Source organism: Leiobunum rupestre, chromosome 7 (genome assembly GCF_980474605.1).
Source record: "Leiobunum rupestre chromosome 7, qqLeiRupe1.1.hap1, whole genome shotgun sequence".
Classification (NCBI taxonomy): Eukaryota; Metazoa; Arthropoda; class Arachnida; order Opiliones; family Sclerosomatidae; genus Leiobunum; species Leiobunum rupestre.
Genome location: NC_143390.1, coordinates 21,524,637 through 21,544,730, shown reverse-complemented (window position 1 = coordinate 21,544,730; position 20,094 = coordinate 21,524,637). Strand labels below are relative to the sequence as shown.

The following is a 20,094-nucleotide window of genomic DNA, read 5'->3' as shown; positions in this document are numbered from 1 at the left end:
TCTTACGAGAGAAGTATCCATTTAAAAGTAAAAGCAGAAGTACATAAAATTCATCTTACGAGAGAAGTATCCATTTAAAAGTAAAAGCAGAAGTACATAAAATTCATCTTACGAGAGAAGTATGCATTTAAAAAGTAAAAGCAGAAGTATATAAAATATATCTTACGAGAGAAGTATGCATTTAAAAAGTAAAAGCAGAAGTATATAAAATATATCTTACGAGAGAAGTATGCATTTAAAAAGTAAAAGCAGAAGTACATAAAATTCATCTTACGAGAGAAGTATCCATTTAAAAGTAAAAGCAGAAGTACATAAAATTCATCTTACGAGAGAAGTATCCATTTAAAAGTAAAAGCAGAAGTACATAAAATTCATCTTACGAGAGAAGTATCCATTTAAAAGTAAAAGCAGAAGTATATAAAATTCACCTTACGAGGGAAGTATCCATTTAAAAGTAAAAGCAGAAGTATATAAAATTCATCTTACGAGAGAAGTATGCATTTAAAAAGTAAAAGCAGAAGTATATAAAATATATCTTACGAGAGAAGTATGCATTTAAAAAGTAAAAGCAGAAGTATATAAAATTCATCTTACGAGAGAAGTATCCATTTAAAAGTAAAAGCAGAAGTACATAAAATTCATCTTACGAGAGAAGTATGCATTTAAAAAGTAAAAGCAGAAGTATATAAAATATATCTTACGAGAGAAGTATGCATTTAAAAAGTAAAAGCAGAAGTACATAAAATTCATCTTACGAGAGAAGTATCCATTTAAAAGTAAAAGCAGAAGTATATAAAATTCACCTTACGAGGGAAGTATCCATTTAAAACGAAAAAGCAGAAGTATATAAAATTCATCTTACGAGAGAAGTATCCATTTAAAAGTAAAAGCAGAAGTACATAAAATTCATCTTACGAGAGAAGTATCCATTTAAAAGTAAAAGCAGAAGTACATAAAATTCATCTTACGAGAGAAGTATCCATTTAAAAGTAAAAGCAGAAGTACATAAAATTCATCTTACGAGAGAAGTATGCATTTAAAAGTAAAAGCAGAAGTACATAAAATTCATCTTACGAGAGAAGTATGCATTTAAAAAGTAAAAGCAGAAGTATATAAAATATATCTTACGAGAGAAGTATGCATTTAAAAAGTAAAAGCAGAAGTATATAAAATTCATCTTACGAGAGAAGTATCCATTTAAAAGTAAAAGCAGAAGTACATAAAATTCATCTTACGAGAGAAGTATCCATTTAAAAGTAAAAGCAGAAGTATATAAAATTCACCTTACGAGGGAAGTATCCATTTAAAACGAAAAAGCAGAAGTATATAAAATTCACCTTACGAGGGAAGTATCCATTTAAAACGAAAAAGCAGAAGTATATAAAATTCATCTTACGAGAGAAGTATCCATTTAAAAGTAAAAGCAGAAGTACATAAAATTCATCTTACGAGAGAAGTATCCATTTAAAAGTAAAAGCAGAAGTACATAAAATTCATCTTACGAGAGAAGTATCCATTTAAAAGTAAAAGCAGAAGTACATAAAATTCATCTTACGAGAGAAGTATCCATTTAAAAGTAAAAGCAGAAGTATATAAAATTCACCTTACGAGGGAAGTATCCATTTAAAAGTAAAAGCAGAAGTATATAAAATTCATCTTACGAGAGAAGTATCCATTTAAAAGTAAAAGCAGAAGTATATAAAATTCACCTTACGAGGGAAGTATCCATTTAAAAGTAAAAGCAGAAGTATATAAAATTCATCTTACGAGAGAAGTATCCATTTAAAAGTAAAAGCAGAAGTACATAAAATTCATCTTACGAGAGAAGTATGCATTTAAAAGTAAAAGCAGAAGTACATAAAATTCATCTTACGAGAGAAGTATCCATTTAAAAGTAAAAGCAGAAGTACATAAAATTCATCTTACGAGAGAAGTATCCATTTAAAAGTAAAAGCAGAAGTACATAAAATTCATCTTACGAGAGAAGTATCCATTTAAAAGTAAAAGCAGAAGTATATAAAATTCACCTTACGAGGGAAGTATCCATTTAAAAGTAAAAGCAGAAGTATATAAAATTCATCTTACGAGAGAAGTATCCATTTAAAAGTAAAAGCAGAAGTATATAAAATTCACCTTACGAGGGAAGTATCCATTTAAAAGTAAAAGCAGAAGTATATAAAATTCATCTTACGAGAGAAGTATCCATTTAAAAGTAAAAGCAGAAGTACATAAAATTCATCTTACGAGAGAAGTATGCATTTAAAAGTAAAAGCAGAAGTACATAAAATTCATCTTACGAGAGAAGTATGCATTTAAAAAGTAAAAGCAGAAGTATATAAAATATATCTTACGAGAGAAGTATGCATTTAAAAAGTAAAAGCAGAAGTACATAAAATTCATCTTACGAGAGAAGTATCCATTTAAAAGTAAAAGCAGAAGTATATAAAATTCACCTTACGAGGGAAGTATCCATTTAAAACGAAAAAGCAGAAGTATATAAAATTCACCTTACGAGGGAAGTATCCATTTAAAACGAAAAAGCAGAAGTATATAAAATTCATCTTACGAGAGAAGTATCCATTTAAAAGTAAAAGCAGAAGTACATAAAATTCATCTTACGAGAGAAGTATCCATTTAAAAGTAAAAGCAGAAGTACATAAAATTCATCTTACGAGAGAAGTATCCATTTAAAAGTAAAAGCAGAAGTACATAAAATTCATCTTACGAGAGAAGTATGCATTTAAAAGTAAAAGCAGAAGTACATAAAATTCATCTTACGAGAGAAGTATGCATTTAAAAAGTAAAAGCAGAAGTATATAAAATATATCTTACGAGAGAAGTATGCATTTAAAAAGTAAAAGCAGAAGTATATAAAATTCACCTTACGAGGGAAGTATCCATTTAAAAGTAAAAGCAGAAGTATATAAAATTCATCTTACCAGGAAGTATCCATTTAAAAAGTAAGAAGTATATAAAATAAATCTATGACGTTAAAACAGAAGTATATTAAATATCTCTCACGAGATAAGTATCCGTCAAATTAAGACGTAAAAGCAGAACAGATGTTAAATAGCTGCTAATTTCCCCACCAAAACGCCTATGTAAAATATAAAAAATATCTGCCTACCCTTACGAAAATGGCGAATCAAATTTTATTCCAAAATTGGCCAGATACAAATTCGTTTTTGATCAAAATTGGAATAAAAAATGTATAATTTTTGATCCAATTACTAAGTATAAAATTCAACTTAATTCCGATTTAAAAAAAAGTATTTTATCTGGATGTGTCTCAATTCCAGTTGGATTCAAGTCAGTTTTGTAAGGGTAAGAATATTTATTTATCAATCATAATAGTGTGTGTAATAGTTTTTTGAAAATCACTGTAACATGGCTCACACGAGGACCAGAATACCTACAACTAGTTAAAGTACCCTAAAATCCGGATTTGACCGCCAAAGTATCTTATTTTCAATAAACCTGTGGAAAATGACAATCGGCGAAAAATATTTGTACACTTCTCTTTTGTGACAATTGGTCTATTTAGGTTATATAGAGCCACATAGCGGCCAACGCGAGAAGCTCATAAACCACTGGATTATCGTCTGCTAAGCAAACAAAAATTCAGTAGTTCAGGAACTTCTGTCCTTGGTTCTATGTGTAACCTAAAAAGGCTCATTAAAGGGAGCATAACCGTAGAAAGGAAGGTTAAGCTTCTTGTATTGCTCACTCGTGGCGCGACAGTCTAGAACTTAGGATAAAATTCTAATTTTTCATCCTTCTCTGAGATGTATAGAAATATCGTTGTTAAATCAAGGATCCTATATGTTGGTTTGCCATCTAAACCTAAATAAATAGGTAGCGGCTAAAGCAGACGCTATTAGTTTTTCCTCTACTTTATTCTTAAATTTTACTTGATAAATAATGATACTTGCATTTTAATAGAATTTTTGCATCGTTTATGTTTTGATAAGTTTATTTAAGAATATACGTTCTTATGACTTCTTAATTTGTCTGTAGCAGACGCTAGATCATAGGCGCTACCTCGGAGAAGCTAGCGCCGTTTCGCCACCTAGACTCGTTTCGGTCGCTATTAGTCTATATCCCGACTTAAAATATTTGTTTTTTACATTTTGCATATTTAAGTGATGCTGTTTTGGCTGGAAAGTCCCTATCATTGAAAATTGCCTCAAGCCTGCTAAAATACATGTCTTTTTTTTCTGGTAGTACTCAATTTGAAATATAATACCTTTAGTAGGTTCACCCCCATTTCGCCCAAAATAGTTCTCCCAATTCCAATTTCGCCCAATCCCATTTCTCCCAATCCGATTTCCCCCAATCCTATTCGTCCCAATCCCATTTGTCCCAAAATAGTTATCCCAAATCCCATTTGTCCCAAAATTACACTTGGTATAAACATGAATCTAAGTTTTATTTTAATATGCAAGTACATCAAATTTTGCCCATATGAATATGGTAAACCTAACCTAACCTAACCTAACGCCAAGTCAATTTACATATGGGCCCCTTCCTATTTTATAGTCAAAAAATATAATGCCGTCAAAATGTTACGCTGTATTTTTTTCGACATATCGACTCGTACCGATGAGATCTAAAACCGCGCAATTACCATATATTTGGAAAATAATGATTGGGAGAAAGGGGAATCCATATTTTTGGGAATATTGATCGTTGGGAGAAATGGGAATCAATTTTTTTGGGAAACTTGATCGTTGGGAAAAATGGTAATACATATTTTTGGGTTAAATGAACTCCGGTTCGGAGAATTGGAATTGGGACAAATGGGACACCATGTTTTTGGGAGAACTGATAACTTTGGGAGAAGGTAAAATTGGGTTAAATGGGAACATACCCTTTAGTATAATGCCTGTACCATAATTACCAAGGTTAAAATACGCAATGCTATAAATAACACTTATGTTGCATTTAATAATACCAGGAGTATATTATATAATATATGTCTAACTAGTGAAGTATCCATGGAATCCACAATAATGAAACTAGAGTTGTAAGTCGGAAAATGACCGAGGCCTTTTTTCCGGAAAGTTTTCCGTATTTTTCCGAAAAAATAATAAAGTTTTCATTCCATGATTAGTCTAATATATTGTTTGCAAATTTAAATAAAGCGGCATTTTCGCCTCATTTTTTCGAATCTAAAAGTAAAACTAACTCTAGACTAGTTTTAACTGATTAACAATGTAACACTATTAATGTTTTGTTACTGTTATTAGACATTTTATATCGATTAAAAGTTAAAAACATTTAAAACCCTTAAAAAGTAATTTAGGTTTCAATTTTTTTTTTTTCCGATTTGCGGAATATTTTCCGCATTTTACCTTTACCTTCGCAGGCTAATGATACTTTTCAATGGGCGCAAATTTCCCGCCAAACCAAATCACCGCTTAACAATGAAATATGTAAAAATAGTAAATTTTAGGAATATTTACTTCTAGTTTTTCTGTATGTAATAGGTTTTATTAAGTTAGTATATGATGTATTTCTCCGCGCACTACTTTTCCTTCCAAAACTTATTTTGAACAATCAGGGTGAACCTGCGAAGTAACACGTTTCAAGCGAATGCCATTATTAATATAGATATGAATACCTATTACCTAAGATAATTATTATAAATGTCTGATAATACGTAATTTCTTAGTCGTGAAATAGGGAATTAATTATTAAATTTGCAGTGGCATTTTACCGTAATACGATATAACGCAGTTGGTAACGACCGGCTTCATACGGATCTGGAAAAGTCAGGGAAATTCCCATTTGTTTTGTAAAAATCAGGGAATTTTATGGGGATTGAGAGCTTTCCGTAATGAGTACAAATTTACATCAGTTAGTTTTCTAATATAAAAAAAATGTATCTACCTTTTTGTACAAATAATAATAATATTGGACTTTATTACTTATTTTATATATTGTAATATGGAAGCAATTTACAGGGCCCCCAGAGGTACTAAAATTCCTATAAAATCCTATATTTTCAAAAATCTCCTATAACATCCTATATTTTTAGCAAAATCCTCCAAAAGTCCTATAATTTTGATATTTCGCCCATTTCAAATCCCGCCACTCTAGTCTACACTTTTGTTATTGTTAACACGGTTAGCTGCTAGTATATTTTTGTGATAAAAATGGTTAAATAGTTTCTATTTTTTAAGTGAAAATCGAAGATTTATTTATCTAAATATAGATTTTGTTTTTAAATGCATAAAGTTAGTAAATTAAATAGCATAGATAGTCCTATAAAATCATATAATTTTCTAAAAATAGTTCTATAAATTCCTATATTTATAGAAATATAATCGTATTTTTCCTATAAAAAAATTTAAGATTTGAGTGGGGGCCCTGAATTTAGCTTAATTGACAATCATGAAATGAGGTACTCTGTAAATCTTAGTTTTAATTGTTGTTATCTTGCATCTGGGAAAACCGGGAAATATCAGGGAAATCGGTTTGCCATTAGCTGTATCATAAGACTATCAAGACCCACTAAGTTTTTGAATTTGTGATACCCGGTAGTCGAAACTATAAAGTAAATTTCGTCTTAACCAACTTGTTAAAATGGAAAACAAAATCACGTGACTACCATTTTACAGCTAACTTCGATTCGGTAATTCGTGTTCATAGTTGGCCATGCGACGGAAAATAAAAAAATATTCCTTCCAGATACCGCCGACAGTTACAAAATGTTTTAAATAATAATAATAAGATAATTTAGATGAATCGATCAAAATTTAAACCACCATTAGCAAAATAAAATGAATAATAGTTCGTATTTCTTAGGTTAGATGGCGCTGCAGTTCTCACCAAATCACTTGACTACCATCTTGTCATCCCCCCCTATTCATAAAAATATTTAATGGAACTGGGGGAATGAATAAAGGGGGGGGGGCTACAATGTAAGCCATCCATCGCCTCATCGATCGCGCGCGCGCGTGGGGGGTGGATAGAGAGGGGGGAAATGTAGTCGAGAATGACGCATTCGCGCGTGCGCTCTGCTTCCCAACTTTAATAATATTTTGGTCCGGGTTTTCCACGCCTCCGCTTTATGTATATACGCGTATTCGTCTCGGGAGGGGGGGGGTATCGGTTCTGGCGTTTAATTCCGAAGTGGGGCGCAGCTGACGAGCGCGCTTTTTTCTACAGGCTCTTCCCGGGGCGAACGCCGGTGCGCGAGAAGCCGTAGTACTGGACGCCTGAACAGTTCCTCCAGCGCTCGTATCCACTGCATTGCGGGGAAGAGCCCTTCTCTCTCACTTTTCTTGAACGGCGTGAAAACAAGATAGCCCGTCGTTTCTTTCAGAAGCGATTCAGCTTCCGCGTTCAGTCCGTCGGGTCGCTCCACCGAGATCAGTCGCGAGGCAGACACACTCGGTCGGCGATTAATTTATTCTCTTAGACGGAAGCGCGACCTTTTTATCTCCGGCCTATAGAAAGTGTAGTCATGAAGGGTCAAGACGAAAAGAGTTTGAGCCAGCAATTGGGCAGCGTCGGCAGCGAAGCCGTCATCCGACCACCGGTGGGCTTGAGCTCCCTGTTGGCCGCTTGGAAATTGGGCAAGCGCCTGATGCTGTGAGCGGGACAGGCGCCGTTTCGCAGCCAGCCCCGTCGCGAATCTGTCTCTCCCTTCCCTGTCTCTAAGTGTCATAAACTCTGGCGAGGGGAGGGCAGCGGGAGACAAGCTCAACATGAGTAGTCTCAATGGGAGCACCCTCCGCTGCTGCGTCGTCGAGTCCAGTTGGCTCGCCACCCTCTGGAACCGATGCGATCCTCCCGATTGTAAGTCCTTCCTGGAATATACATATATCTTTACCTGTTTAATAATAGCTCTTACAAGGAGACTACCCGAGGTGTTACACACCGATTTTGTTCCAAATCGGGGGATTGGTAGACCTTCGTGTAAATTGAAAAATCCTAAAGGGATTTTATTCAATGGGCAACGGTTTTGCCATGGCAACGAAAAATGTTTTTGACAACTTAAAATGGAAATTTTCCTATTGAAAATAACATGGGATTTTGACCGATTCTAATAATTTCTTGAAAATCCCGAAATTTAGACGAAAATAATTTCTTGAAAATCCCGGAATTTAGCCGAAAATAATTTCTTGGAAATCCCGAAATTTAGCCGAAAATAATTTCTTGGAAATCCCGAAATTTAGACGAAAAAAATTTCTTGGAAATCCCGAAATTTAGCCGAAAATAATTTCTTGGAAATCCCGAAATTTAGCCGAAAATAATTTCTTGGAAATCCCGAAATTTAGCCGAAAATAATTTCTTGGAAATCCCGAAATTTAGCCGAAAATAATTTCTTGGAAATCCCGAAATTTAGCCAAAAATAATTTCTTGGAAATCCCGAAATTTAGACGAAAATAATTTCTTGGAAATCCCGAAATTTAGCCGAAAATAATTTCTTGGAAATCCCGAAATTTAGCCGAAAATAATTTCTTGGAAATCCCGAAATTTAGCCGAAAATAATTTCTTGGAAATCCCGAAATTTAGCCGAAAATAATTTCTTGGAAATCCCGAAATTTAGCCGAAAATAATTTCTTGGAAATCCCGAAATTTAGCCGAAAATAATTTCTTGAAAATCCCGAAATTTAGACGAAAATAATTTCTTGAAAATCCCGGAATTTAGCCGAAAATAATTTCTTGGAAATCCCGAAATTTAGCCGAAAATAATTTCTTGGAAATCCCGAAATTTAGCCGAAAATAATTTCTTGGAAATCCCGAAATTTAGACGAAAATAATTTCTTGGAAATCCCGAAATTTAGCCGAAAATAATTTCTTGGAAATCCCGAAATTTAGACGAAAATAATTTCTTGGAAATCCCGAAATTTAGACGAAAATAATTTCTTGGAAATCCCGAAATTTAGCCGAAAATAATTTCTTGGAAATCCCGAAATTTAGCCGAAAATAATTTCTTGGAAATCCCGAAATTTAGCCGAAAATAATTTCTTGAAAATCCCGAAATTTAGCCGAAAATAATTTCTTGAAAATCCCGAAATTTAGACGAAAATAATTTCTTGAAAATCCCGAAATTTAGACGAAAATAATTTCTTGAAAATCCCGAGATTTAGACGAAAATAATTTCCTGAAAATCCCGGAATTTAGACGAAAATAATTTCTTGGAAATCCCGAAATTTAGCCGAAAATAATTTCTTGGAAATCCCGAAATTTAGCCGAAAATAATTTCTTGGAAATCCCGAAATTTAGACGAAAATAATTTCTTGGAAATCCCGAAATTTAGACGAAAATAATTTCTTGGAAATCCCGAAATTTAGACGAAAATAATTTCTTGAAAATCCCGAGATTTAGACGAAAATAATTTCCTGAAAATCCCGGAATTTAGACGAAAATAATTTCTTGGAAATTACGAAATTTAGCCGGAAATAATTTCTTGAAAATCCCGAAATTTAGTCGGAAATAATTTCTTGAAAATCCCGAAATTTAGTCGGAAATAATTTCTTGAAAATCCCGAAATTTAGACGAAAATAATTTCTTGGAAATCCCGAAATTTAGACGAAAATAATTTCTTGGAAATCCCGAAATTTAGACGAAAATAATTTCTTGAAAATCCCGAAATTTAGACGAAAATAATTTCTTGAAAATCCCGAAATTTAGACGAAAATAATTTCTTGAAAATCTAGAAATTTAGACGAAAATAATTTCTTGAAAACCTAGAAATTTAGACAAATAATGACTAAAATCAGTTAATGAAATGCTAGAAATCTTACCGAAAATTAGTTCTTGGGAACCCCAAAATCTGGCTTAAAATAGATTCATTAAAAGATTGAAATTTAGCTGAAAATAAATTCTTGAAAAGTTTTGAAATCTGGCCGAAAATAAATTCTTGAAAAGTTTTGAAATCTGGCCGAAAATAAATTCTTGAAAAGTTTTAAATCTGGCCGAAATCTAGCCTAAAATCAGTTAATGAAATGACTGAAGTCTAACTGAAAATTAGTTCTTGAAAACCCTGAAATCTGGCTTCAATTAAATTAATTAAAAGCTTGAAATTCGGACGAAATTATTGTTTAAAAGCCTTGAAATCTGGACGAAAATAAATTCGCGAAAAGCCTGAAATCTGGACGAAAATGAATTCGCTGAAAGTTTGAAATTTGGCTTAAAAACAGTTCTTGGAAAGCCCTTAAATCTAATTTAAAATTAATTCCGAAAATCCTGAAATCCCGCCGAAAATAAATTCGATAAAAGTCTAAAATCTTGTTGAAAATAAATTCGCGAAAAGTTTGAAATCTGTCTGAAAATAAATTCGCGAAAAACTGGAAATGTGGTCGAAAATCAGTTCTGAAATAAAATCCAAATATAACGGAAATCGAAAATCATGGTTTAAAATCTCAAATTGGGTTTTGGATATTCGAAATCACCTTGATATTTAAAACCCATATAAAATATTTGTCTAACCCTTCGAGTTAAGATTGTCGATTAAGCCCATGCTAGAATAACGCGTAGGGGAAACGTGCAGGAGGGTAGCTGTATCATAGGTGTGCGCAGACTGTTTTCCCTTCACGTTTGTTTCCCCAAACGCCTGGGCTTAACCCGTCTATTGTAAGTGGTTTCTGGTCATTGCTCAAATTTATTTTAACGCTATAAAATCTTATATATTATTATAGAATTAATATTAATATTAACGAATTAATATTAATATTAACGAATTAATATTAATATTAACGAATTAATATTAATATTAACGAATTAATATTAATATTAACGAATTAATATTAATATTAACGAATTAATATTAATATTAACGAATTAATATTAATATTAACGAATTAATATTAATATTAACGAATTAATATTAATATTAACGAATTAATATTAATATTAACGAATTAATATTAATATTAACGAATTAATATTAATATTAACGAATTAATATTAATATTAACGAATTAATATTAATATTAACGAATTAATATTAATATTAACGAATTAATATTAATATTAACGAATTAATATTAATATTAACGAATTAATATTAATATTAACGAATTAATATTAATATTAACGAATTAATATTAATGGTAGGGAATTAATATTAATGGTAGGGAATTAATATTAATGGTAGGGAATTAATATTAATGGTAGGGAATTAATATTAATGGTAGGGAATTAATATTAATGGTAGGGAATTAATATTGATGTTAAAGGCCTAGGTTTTTTTCTGCGTGTCCCCCTTTAAATTAACTTAGTGGAGCACAAATACCCTGGTGGTAGGCCAACCGCTGAACATGTTGGCCTAATTTAAAGGGGGACAGGCAGAAGAAAACCTAGGCCTTTAAGGAATTAATATTGATGTTAAGGAATTAATATTGATGTTAAGGAATAAAAACACTCGATTTGATATCTGCTAAGTAAACGGCGATTTCTTATCGATGTACTCTAAGAAACATTTTAATCTGGAACAATGATTCGTTGTCCTTCAAGTTTGCCGAATTACGCAGTTCCTTCTCCTAATCTAGCTCCAGTCACCTTATCTTTTGCCCGTTTCTCGCTTAAATGGCGATTCCAGAACAAATAGACAGAGACTGAGCGAACTCGCTTGCTCAGCTGTAAAAACCTTCCTCTCGTTACTTACCCAATATTTGCATTTCACTATAAAAAAGGGCATTTTTAGGCCGCCTTTGCGAGACTGAAACTGTACCTCTTTTCCCCGTTCAACAGAATTACCAACCGAATTCCCTCGCCGAAAGACATTATACAAATGGAAATGCGAATTTTCCGCGAAACCATTTTTTGGGTGAGAAGAGAAATATTGATTCGCCAAATAATGGCGTTTCTTCCTTGGCGGTGCTGTATTAATTTATTCTCGTATTTTATTTCGCTCTTGACCGTTTTCACACGAACCGACTATTTTGTAAAACATTGTTCGAAAAATTGAGTTGTTCCGTGAAAAACTTTCAACAACGTGTTGGCCACACAAACGCTTTTATTGGGCACGTTTTGATGGCCAAGGCTTAGCTACAATATTTAAATCTAATAATTTCCGTACGCAATATTTTTATTACCCAAAACTAAATAATGATATTAAAATTGACCACCTTTATTAATATAAATTGACATATTTTGAAGTAATAGGGATATTTTTTAAAGAATTAAGAGTAGCTTTCTTCGCCGGCTTACGTGAGAAATTTCGACAAAATTTCTTGTAACTGAAAAACCTAGATTTCCGGGAAAAGTCAAGTCATTTGTAAATGGGTATAAAAATCAGGGAATTTGAAAATGGATATAAAAGTCAAGGAATTTGAAAATGGGTATAAAAGTCAAGGAATTTGAAAATGGGTATAAAAGTCAAGGAATTTGAAAATAGGTATAAAAGTCGGGGAATTTGAAAATGGGTACAAAAGTCAAGGAATTTGAAAATGGGTATAAAAGTCGGGGAATTTGAAAATGGGTATAAAAGTCGGGGAATTTGAAAATGGGTATAAAAGTCGGGGAATTTGAAAATGGGTATAAAAGTCAAGGAATTTGAAAATGGGTTATAAAAGTCAGGGAATTTGAAAATGGGTATAAAAGTCAGCGAAATGTCAGGGAATTTTAAAAATTACTATAAAAGTCAGGGAAATGTCAGGGAATTTTAAAAATTACTATAAAAGTCAGGGAAATGTCAGTTAATTTTAAAAATTACTATAAAAGCGAATGAAATGTCAGTGAACTTAAAAAATATTATAAAGTCAGCGAAATGTCAGGGAATTTTAAAAATTACTATAAAAGTCAGGGAAATGTCAGGGAATTATAAAAATTACTATAAAAGTCAGGGAATTATAAAAATAACTATGAAAGTCAGGGAATTTTTAAAATTACTATAAAAGTCAGGGAAATGTCAAGGAATTTATTTATTTCTAAAAATGGCAAAATTTGGCATAAATTATGTCGTTGAAAATCCACGGAAATAGTTAGGGAAAAACCTGGGAAATATTTGCCAAAACGAAATCGTTACTAAAATATTGGTTAACAATTGTAAAATTTTGGCATACAAAATAAGTCAGGGAAAATCTGGAAAAGTCAGGAAATTTGAATCTGAAAAAAACTGTGGCAACCATGTAAAATGCAACTCTACCCAAAAACTCAACCAACAACGTTAGGCTAAAATTTTGACTCGTGTGAATAGGCATTTACTCTTACGCGAGAGTTTACCGAAAGCTGCAGGCGGATGTATATAGTTAGAATTGGGATAATTTAATATAGTCGTGTGTTTATAAAAAGGGCACTGTTCCACTTTCGAAAATTGATAGGGTCGTTGAACCAGCCCTTTTGTCAACTGACAATTGATTTCGCCCCGATAAACAACGATTATATTAACTAAACCCCATTTTTTATCCTCGATTTTCTACTTATTCCTAAACGCGTCAGTCAAAAAAAGTTTAAAAAATATATTTTAATCAACTCATTTTATAAAACCGCCTCTTGAAAAGAACATTTCCTAAGACGTAAATTTTAAATCTTTCGCTCTTTAACCCAGATATTAATGGAGTTTTTCCTCTTTTTCATATTTACATTTTGTCTTTACCAGGATACGAATGCCCGAATAATTTCATACTTTATATTTGACGATTTCATACTTTATATTTGACGATTTCATACTTTATATTTGACGATTTCGTACTTAATATTTGTAGATTTCGTACTTAATATTTGTAGATTTCGTACTTAATATTTGTAGATTTCGTGCTTAATATTTGTAGATTTCGTGCTTAATATTTGTAGATTTCGTACTTAATATTTGTAGATTTCGTGCTTCATATTTGTAGATTTCGTGCTTCATATTTGTAGATTTCGTGCTTCATATTTGTAGATTTCGTGCTTCATATTTGTAGATTTCGTACTTAATATTTGTAGATTTCGTACTTAATATTTGTAGATTTCGTGCTTCATATTTGTAGATTTCGTGCTTCATATTTGTAGATTTCGTGCTTCATATTTGTAGATTTCGTGCTTCATATTTGTAGATTTCGTGCTTCATATTTGTAGATTTCGTGCTTCATATTTGTAGATTTCGTGCTTCATATTTGTAGATTTCGTGCTTTATATTTGACGATTTCGTACTTTATATTTGACGATTTCATACTTTATATTTGACGATTTCATACTTTATATTTGAAGATTTCGTACTTAATATTTGTAGATTTCGTACTTAATATTTGTAGATTTCGTACTTAATATTTGTAGATTTCGTGCTTAATATTTGTAGATTTCGTACTTAATATTTGTAGATTTCGTACTTAATATTTGTAGATTTCGTGCTTCATATTTGTAGATTTCGTACTTCATATTTGTAGATTTCGTGCTTAATATTTGTAGATTTCGTACTTAATATTTGTAGATTTCGTACTTAATATTTGTAGATTTCGTGCTTAATATTTGTAGATTTCGTGCTTAATATTTGTAGATTTCGTACTTAATATTTGTAGATTTCGTACTTAATATTTGTAGATTTCGTACTTAATATTTGTAGATTTCGTGCTTAATATTTGTAGATTTCGTACTTAATATTTGTAGATTTCGTGCTTCATATTTGTAGATTTCGTGCTTCATATTTGTAGATTTCGTACTTAATATTTGTAGATTTCGTGCTTCATATTTGTAGATTTCGTGCTTCATATTTGTAGATTTCGTGCTTCATATTTGTAGATTTCGTACTTAATATTTGTAGATTTCGTGCTTAATATTTGTAGATTTCGTACTTAATATTTGTAGATTTCGTGCTTCATATTTGTAGATTTCGTGCTTCATATTTGTAGATTTCGTACTTAATATTTGTAGATTTCGTGCTTCATATTTGTAGATTTCGTGCTTCATATTTGTAGATTTCGTGCTTCATATTTGTAGATTTCGTACTTAATATTTGTAGATTTCGTGCTTCATATTTGTAGATTTCGTGCTTAATATTTGTAGATTTCGTGCTTAATATTTGTAGATTTCGTGCTTAATATTTGTAGATTTCGTGCTTAATATTTGTAGATTTCGTGCTTAATATTTGTAGATTTCGTACTTAATATTTGTAGATTTCGTAATTTATATTTGTAGATTTCATACTTGTAAAAGTCCATAATCTCTATATTTGTTTATATTATATTATATCATATTTTTCATATTCCTTTTTTTTCCATAAAAATTCGTATATCTCGATAAACTTGAAGGGTTAAATTGTTAATACCCCTAATATTTTATCTTTTCCTCTTAGCTGGCAAAACTTTCCAAAGGCTTCTAGGATTTCGTATCACGCGTTATTTACGGTTGCCTAGTAACTTCTATATCCTTGAATACGGGGGAGGTCCATAATCCGTTTGTCGCTAGTTGCAATTCCTTAACGGGTATTCTCAAAGCCGGCTAAGACCAAGAATGGATTTAGGTTAACGGATAATATGAAGCCTCTGTTTTTCATGATTCCCGAAAGATATTTTCCCCCTACACGGCAATCGTACTCGATTGTTTGTTTCTCCTTTACCGTGAGAAAGGGGTAAAGACTACAATAGGAAAGGTGGAGGGGCGTGGTTTTTCTTCGGGGGATCAAGAACAGGGTATTGCCAACATATTCTCTGTTAACCATAATACATTTTTGGTAAAACTATCCGTACACGTTACGAAGCTACATTGTCGCGTATCCGAAGGAAAGATTTATCGAAATAAGAAAAAATTCTTCTGTCTTTGAACGAGCCGGCGGGTTTTCTATTTCGGTTCGCTGTCGTGCTTAAAATATCCCAGTTGCGGGTTTAAGACGATTTTCTCCATGGAAACGGTTGACGCTTTTTCTTGACCAATAAATATTTGATTCCCCCTTTCTCCCCCCCCCCACCACGAAGATCCTTTCTCCATCTGGTCTTGATAATTTTAAACAATAACTTATATCGAACGCAGCTTATATTAGCACCGTTTATGCCGAAATGTTGCATGAATGAATGAATATTTATTAGCTCCATGTAATTTACAAATCCCTTTTAAAACAGGGAGGAATCCATTTCTGGATCCGCGAGCAGTTTAAAACTAATACATTTTTAAGTAAAGTTGGACTAACAATATTTCCATTTTGTTACCAGTAAGTCTTCACATTCCATAAAGCAGTGGCGTAGCTAGGAGGCGGCGGGTGCCACCCCAGCGTTCGTACAGAACCTGGATATCTTGAAAGGATTTGTAAAATGGAGGAAAAATGTCAGGGATAAGTCAGGGATTTAAATAATTTCGTAAAAAGTCAGGGATTTAAATAATTTTGTAGAAAGTCAGGGATTTAAATAATTTTGTAGAAAGTCAGGGATTTAAATAATTTTGTAGAAAGTCAGGGTTAAGTCAGGGATTTAAATAATTTTGTAGAAAGTCAGGGATAAGTCAGGGATTTAAATAATTTTGTAGAAAGTCAGGGATTTAAATAATTTTGTAGAAAGTCAGGGATTTAAATAATTTTGTAGAAAGTCAGGGATAAGTCAGGGATTTAAATAATTTTGTAGAAAGTCAGGGATTTAAATAATTTTGTAGAAAGTCAGGGATTTAAATAATTTTGTAGAAAGTCAGGGATTTAAATAATTTTGTAGAAAGTCAGGGATTTAAATAATTTCGTAGAAAGTCAGGGATTTAAATAATTTTGTAGAAAGTCAGGGATAAGTCAGGGATTTAAATAATTTTGTAGAAAGTCAGGGATAAGTCAGGGATTTAAATAATTTTGTAGAAAGTCAGGGATAAGTCAGGGATTTAAATAATTTCGTAGAAAGTCAGGGATTTAAATAATTTCGTAGAAAGTCAGGGATTTAAATAATTTTGTAGAAAGTCAGGGATTTAAATAATTTTGTAGAAAGTCAGGGATAAGTCAGGGATTTAAATAATTTTGTAGAAAGTCAGGGATAAGTCAGGGATTTAAATAATTTTGTAGAAAGTCAGGGATAAGTCAGGGATTTAAATAATTTTGTAGAAAGTCAGGGATAAGTCAGGGATTTAAATAATTTTGTAGAAAATCAGGGATTTAAATAATTTTGTAGAAAGTCAGGGATTTAAATAATTTTGTAGAAAGTCAGGGATAAGTCAGGGATTTTAGTTAGTCAACCAAACAACACATTAACAAAGAATTTTTGACCTCAAATAAAAATAAATGTCCAAAAATATAACCAAAAAGGTCAGGAATATTGGCAAAAATTGGTCAGGGATAACCTGGAAAAGTCAGGGATTTTAGATCAGAAATTTTCGTACGAACCCTACACCCGTTAGGGCGGAATTTTGGGGTGACACCCGATCGTGGAAAAAATAAAACTTACACAAACTAGAGACTAGTAAGTAGCACACTATGATATCCGCCCCGGGTGTCACCCGTGCTAGCTACGCCACTGCAGTAAACAGGGTTGCCACACGTCAGGGAAATCAGGAATTAGGCGAAACTATAAAGTAAATTTGGTCTTAACCAACTTGTTAAAATGGGAAAACAAAATCACGTGACTACCATATCACAGCCAACTTCGATTCGGTAATGCGTTCATAGTTGGCCGTGCGACGGTAAAAAAAATATTATTTCCAGATACTGCACCTTTCTATTAAAAGATGTTTTAAATATTCATAATAATTAGATAATTTAGATGAAACGATCAAAATTGAAACCGCCATTAGCCAAATAAAATGAATAATAGTTCGTAATTCTTAGGATAGATGGCGTTGCCGTTCTCCACCAAGTCACGTGACTACCATCTTTTCCGCCCCCCTGGACTTTATAGTTTCGCCTATTTAAAAAGGGCCTAAAAAGTCGGGGAATTTTAAGAATTTGTAAAAAGTCAGGGAATTTAATTTTATCTTGACACTTTTGGAAGTTAATTTTAATCTAGATCTATGACAAATTCTATGATTATTATTTAGTTCCTATAAAGTTTTGCTAATTTTTTTAACGTTTCAAAATGTAGATTCAGATTGATTTCAATTTATAAACGTCTGATAAAAGTAAAATATGAACCTAAAAATTGTCTAATTTTGGTTTTAAAAAGTCAGGGAAAATCTCTTAAAATGGTCAGGAAAAACAGGCAATAGTCAGGGAATTTGAATCTGAAAATATTGTGGCAACTTACATAAGTAATGTACGCGGGAAATTTTGAATGTCATGTGATATACAATAGTTGATTTTATAAAATAAAAAGTGGTCTTGCCCAACTTGTAAAATGTTGCTCTTACGTCACAAGACCCAGCTTTATTAGTGTATTCCTCGCACGAGCGATTTGCACGCGCTCTAGAAAAAGCTATATTCCTCTGGCGACTGTAGCGCGCGCTCGTAGGCTTGTCAAAGTAAGAGACTGTGACGTAAGAGCACATTTCAACAAGAAGGCCACGTTAGTTTATAAAAAGAACGATTATGTTATTTGGCTCCCATTGAAAGTGCCTTGAGACTGTAAAGGAGCATGTTTTATTGTCTGTATTATAAGCTTTTGGTTCTATAGTAAGTTTATAATATAGTTCCATAAAAATGAGTCTTTTTGAAATATTTTGCTGATAGTTTTTCACAGAGTGACGCGATCATAGAAAGAACATCTTAAAATGGTCAGGAAAAACGGGGAATAGTCAGGGAATTTGAATATGAAATTATTGTGGCAACCCTGGTAAAGCAGTGTCCAGGGAGAAGTAAACTGTCAGGGGGGGTCAAGAGATGCTGCCCAGATGGTCCCATTTTCAAGGTTATTTCTGTAGAACGATTTTGGTCTTTCGAAAAGGAAAAACATGATAGGCCTACTAATCAGTGGCGTAGCTGAGAACTCAGAGGCCCCCCCCCGCAAAAATCTCTATGAGGGCCCCCCTTTTTATTTTTTTATGGTTAGCGGGGTCCCCCCGAAGCTCGAGGCCCCTATGGAAGCTCGAGGCCCCCCGCACCGCGGGCCCTGCGGACTATCAGCTACGCCACTGCTACTAATCTTTGCAAATGGTTCGGTTAAGCGTGCAGTAGGAGTCGCGTGTGACGCACCGGGTCTTCGGGGGAGGGAAACAAACCCCCTTACCCGAATGAAAAATATTAATAATTAAATAACTAGCCTTACACACGCGCCTTACGAGTACATCGTGACCTTTAATCATACCCCTAGGCTGGTCACGCCATCTGTTATACGTAAATTCTCCGTAGTTCCCGCCTAAATTGGCACGAAAAGCTGAACTATAGGCGTAATACTGCTCCTCGCGATACGGGCTATTAGGCTTAATTCAGGCCTTCTCTCATTAGCGGTATGAACGCGTATATTAGACATGACGTGATTCAGCAAACAATGATGTCATAGATCGCGGTTGGGGGGTCGTTGTTGGGGGGTATGGAGAGGGGGTCCACTTTCGGGGTGCCGGAATGTCTGGAGCACCGCGGGGAGTCATCCCTTTTCTCAAAGGATGCAATTTAGCAGTCTCGATTATTCCATTGTCGGGGCCCGTACGCTCCAAAGTTCTCCATAAATTTTCTCCTTTATATCTATGTTGGATATTCTGATCATCTACACTCCAAGTAGGTAGCAGCACTCGCTCTTTCATGCGCCGCTTTTTCAAATGGACGCTCGGAAATCCTTTTATATTCTTTATTTACTCGTTGAGTGTTATATAGGCACGCGTGGGCAGTGTTGGGCATTTTCGTCAAAGGGCCGCTCAGCTCAGTTACCGCTCACGCTCACGCATTTTTGAGCGGTAAAATAAGCGATCCTCTCTTTTCGCTCTTTTTTGAGCGGTAAAATAAGCGATCCTCTCTTTTCGCTCTTTTTTGAGCGGTAAAATAAGCGATCCTCTCTTTTCGCTCTTTTTTGAGCGGTAAAATAAGCGATCCTCTCTTTTCGCTCTTTTTTGAACGGTAAAATAAGCGATCCTCTCTTTTCGCTCTTTTTTGAGCGGTAAAATAAGCGATCCTCTCTTTTCGCTCTTTTTTGAACGGTAAAATAAGCGATCCTCTCTTTTCGCTCTTTTTTGAGCGGTAAAATAAGCGATCCTCTCTTTTCGCTCTTTTTTGAACGGTAAAATAAGCGATCCTCTCTTTTCGCTCTTTTTTGAGCGGTAAAATAAGCGATCCTCTCTTTTCGCTCTTTTTTGAACGGTAAAATAAGCGCTCCTCTCTTTTCGCTCTTT

The 20,094-nt window shown here is 33.3% G+C and overlaps 1 protein-coding gene across 1 annotated transcript in view; it reads left to right on the top strand.

Moving 5' to 3' along the window:
- Window positions 1-7,188: 7,188 nt before the first annotated feature.
- stmA (Protein EFR3 homolog stmA) overlaps window positions 7,189-20,094 on the top strand; it is a 33,745-nt gene continuing 20,839 nt past the window's right edge. The window contains exon 1 of the mRNA XM_090152774.1: window positions 7,189-7,806. Within this exon, the coding sequence (XP_090008900.1) occupies window positions 7,716-7,806 (91 nt within the window). The 5' untranslated portion in view covers window positions 7,189-7,715. The remainder of the gene's footprint in view (window positions 7,807-20,094) is intronic.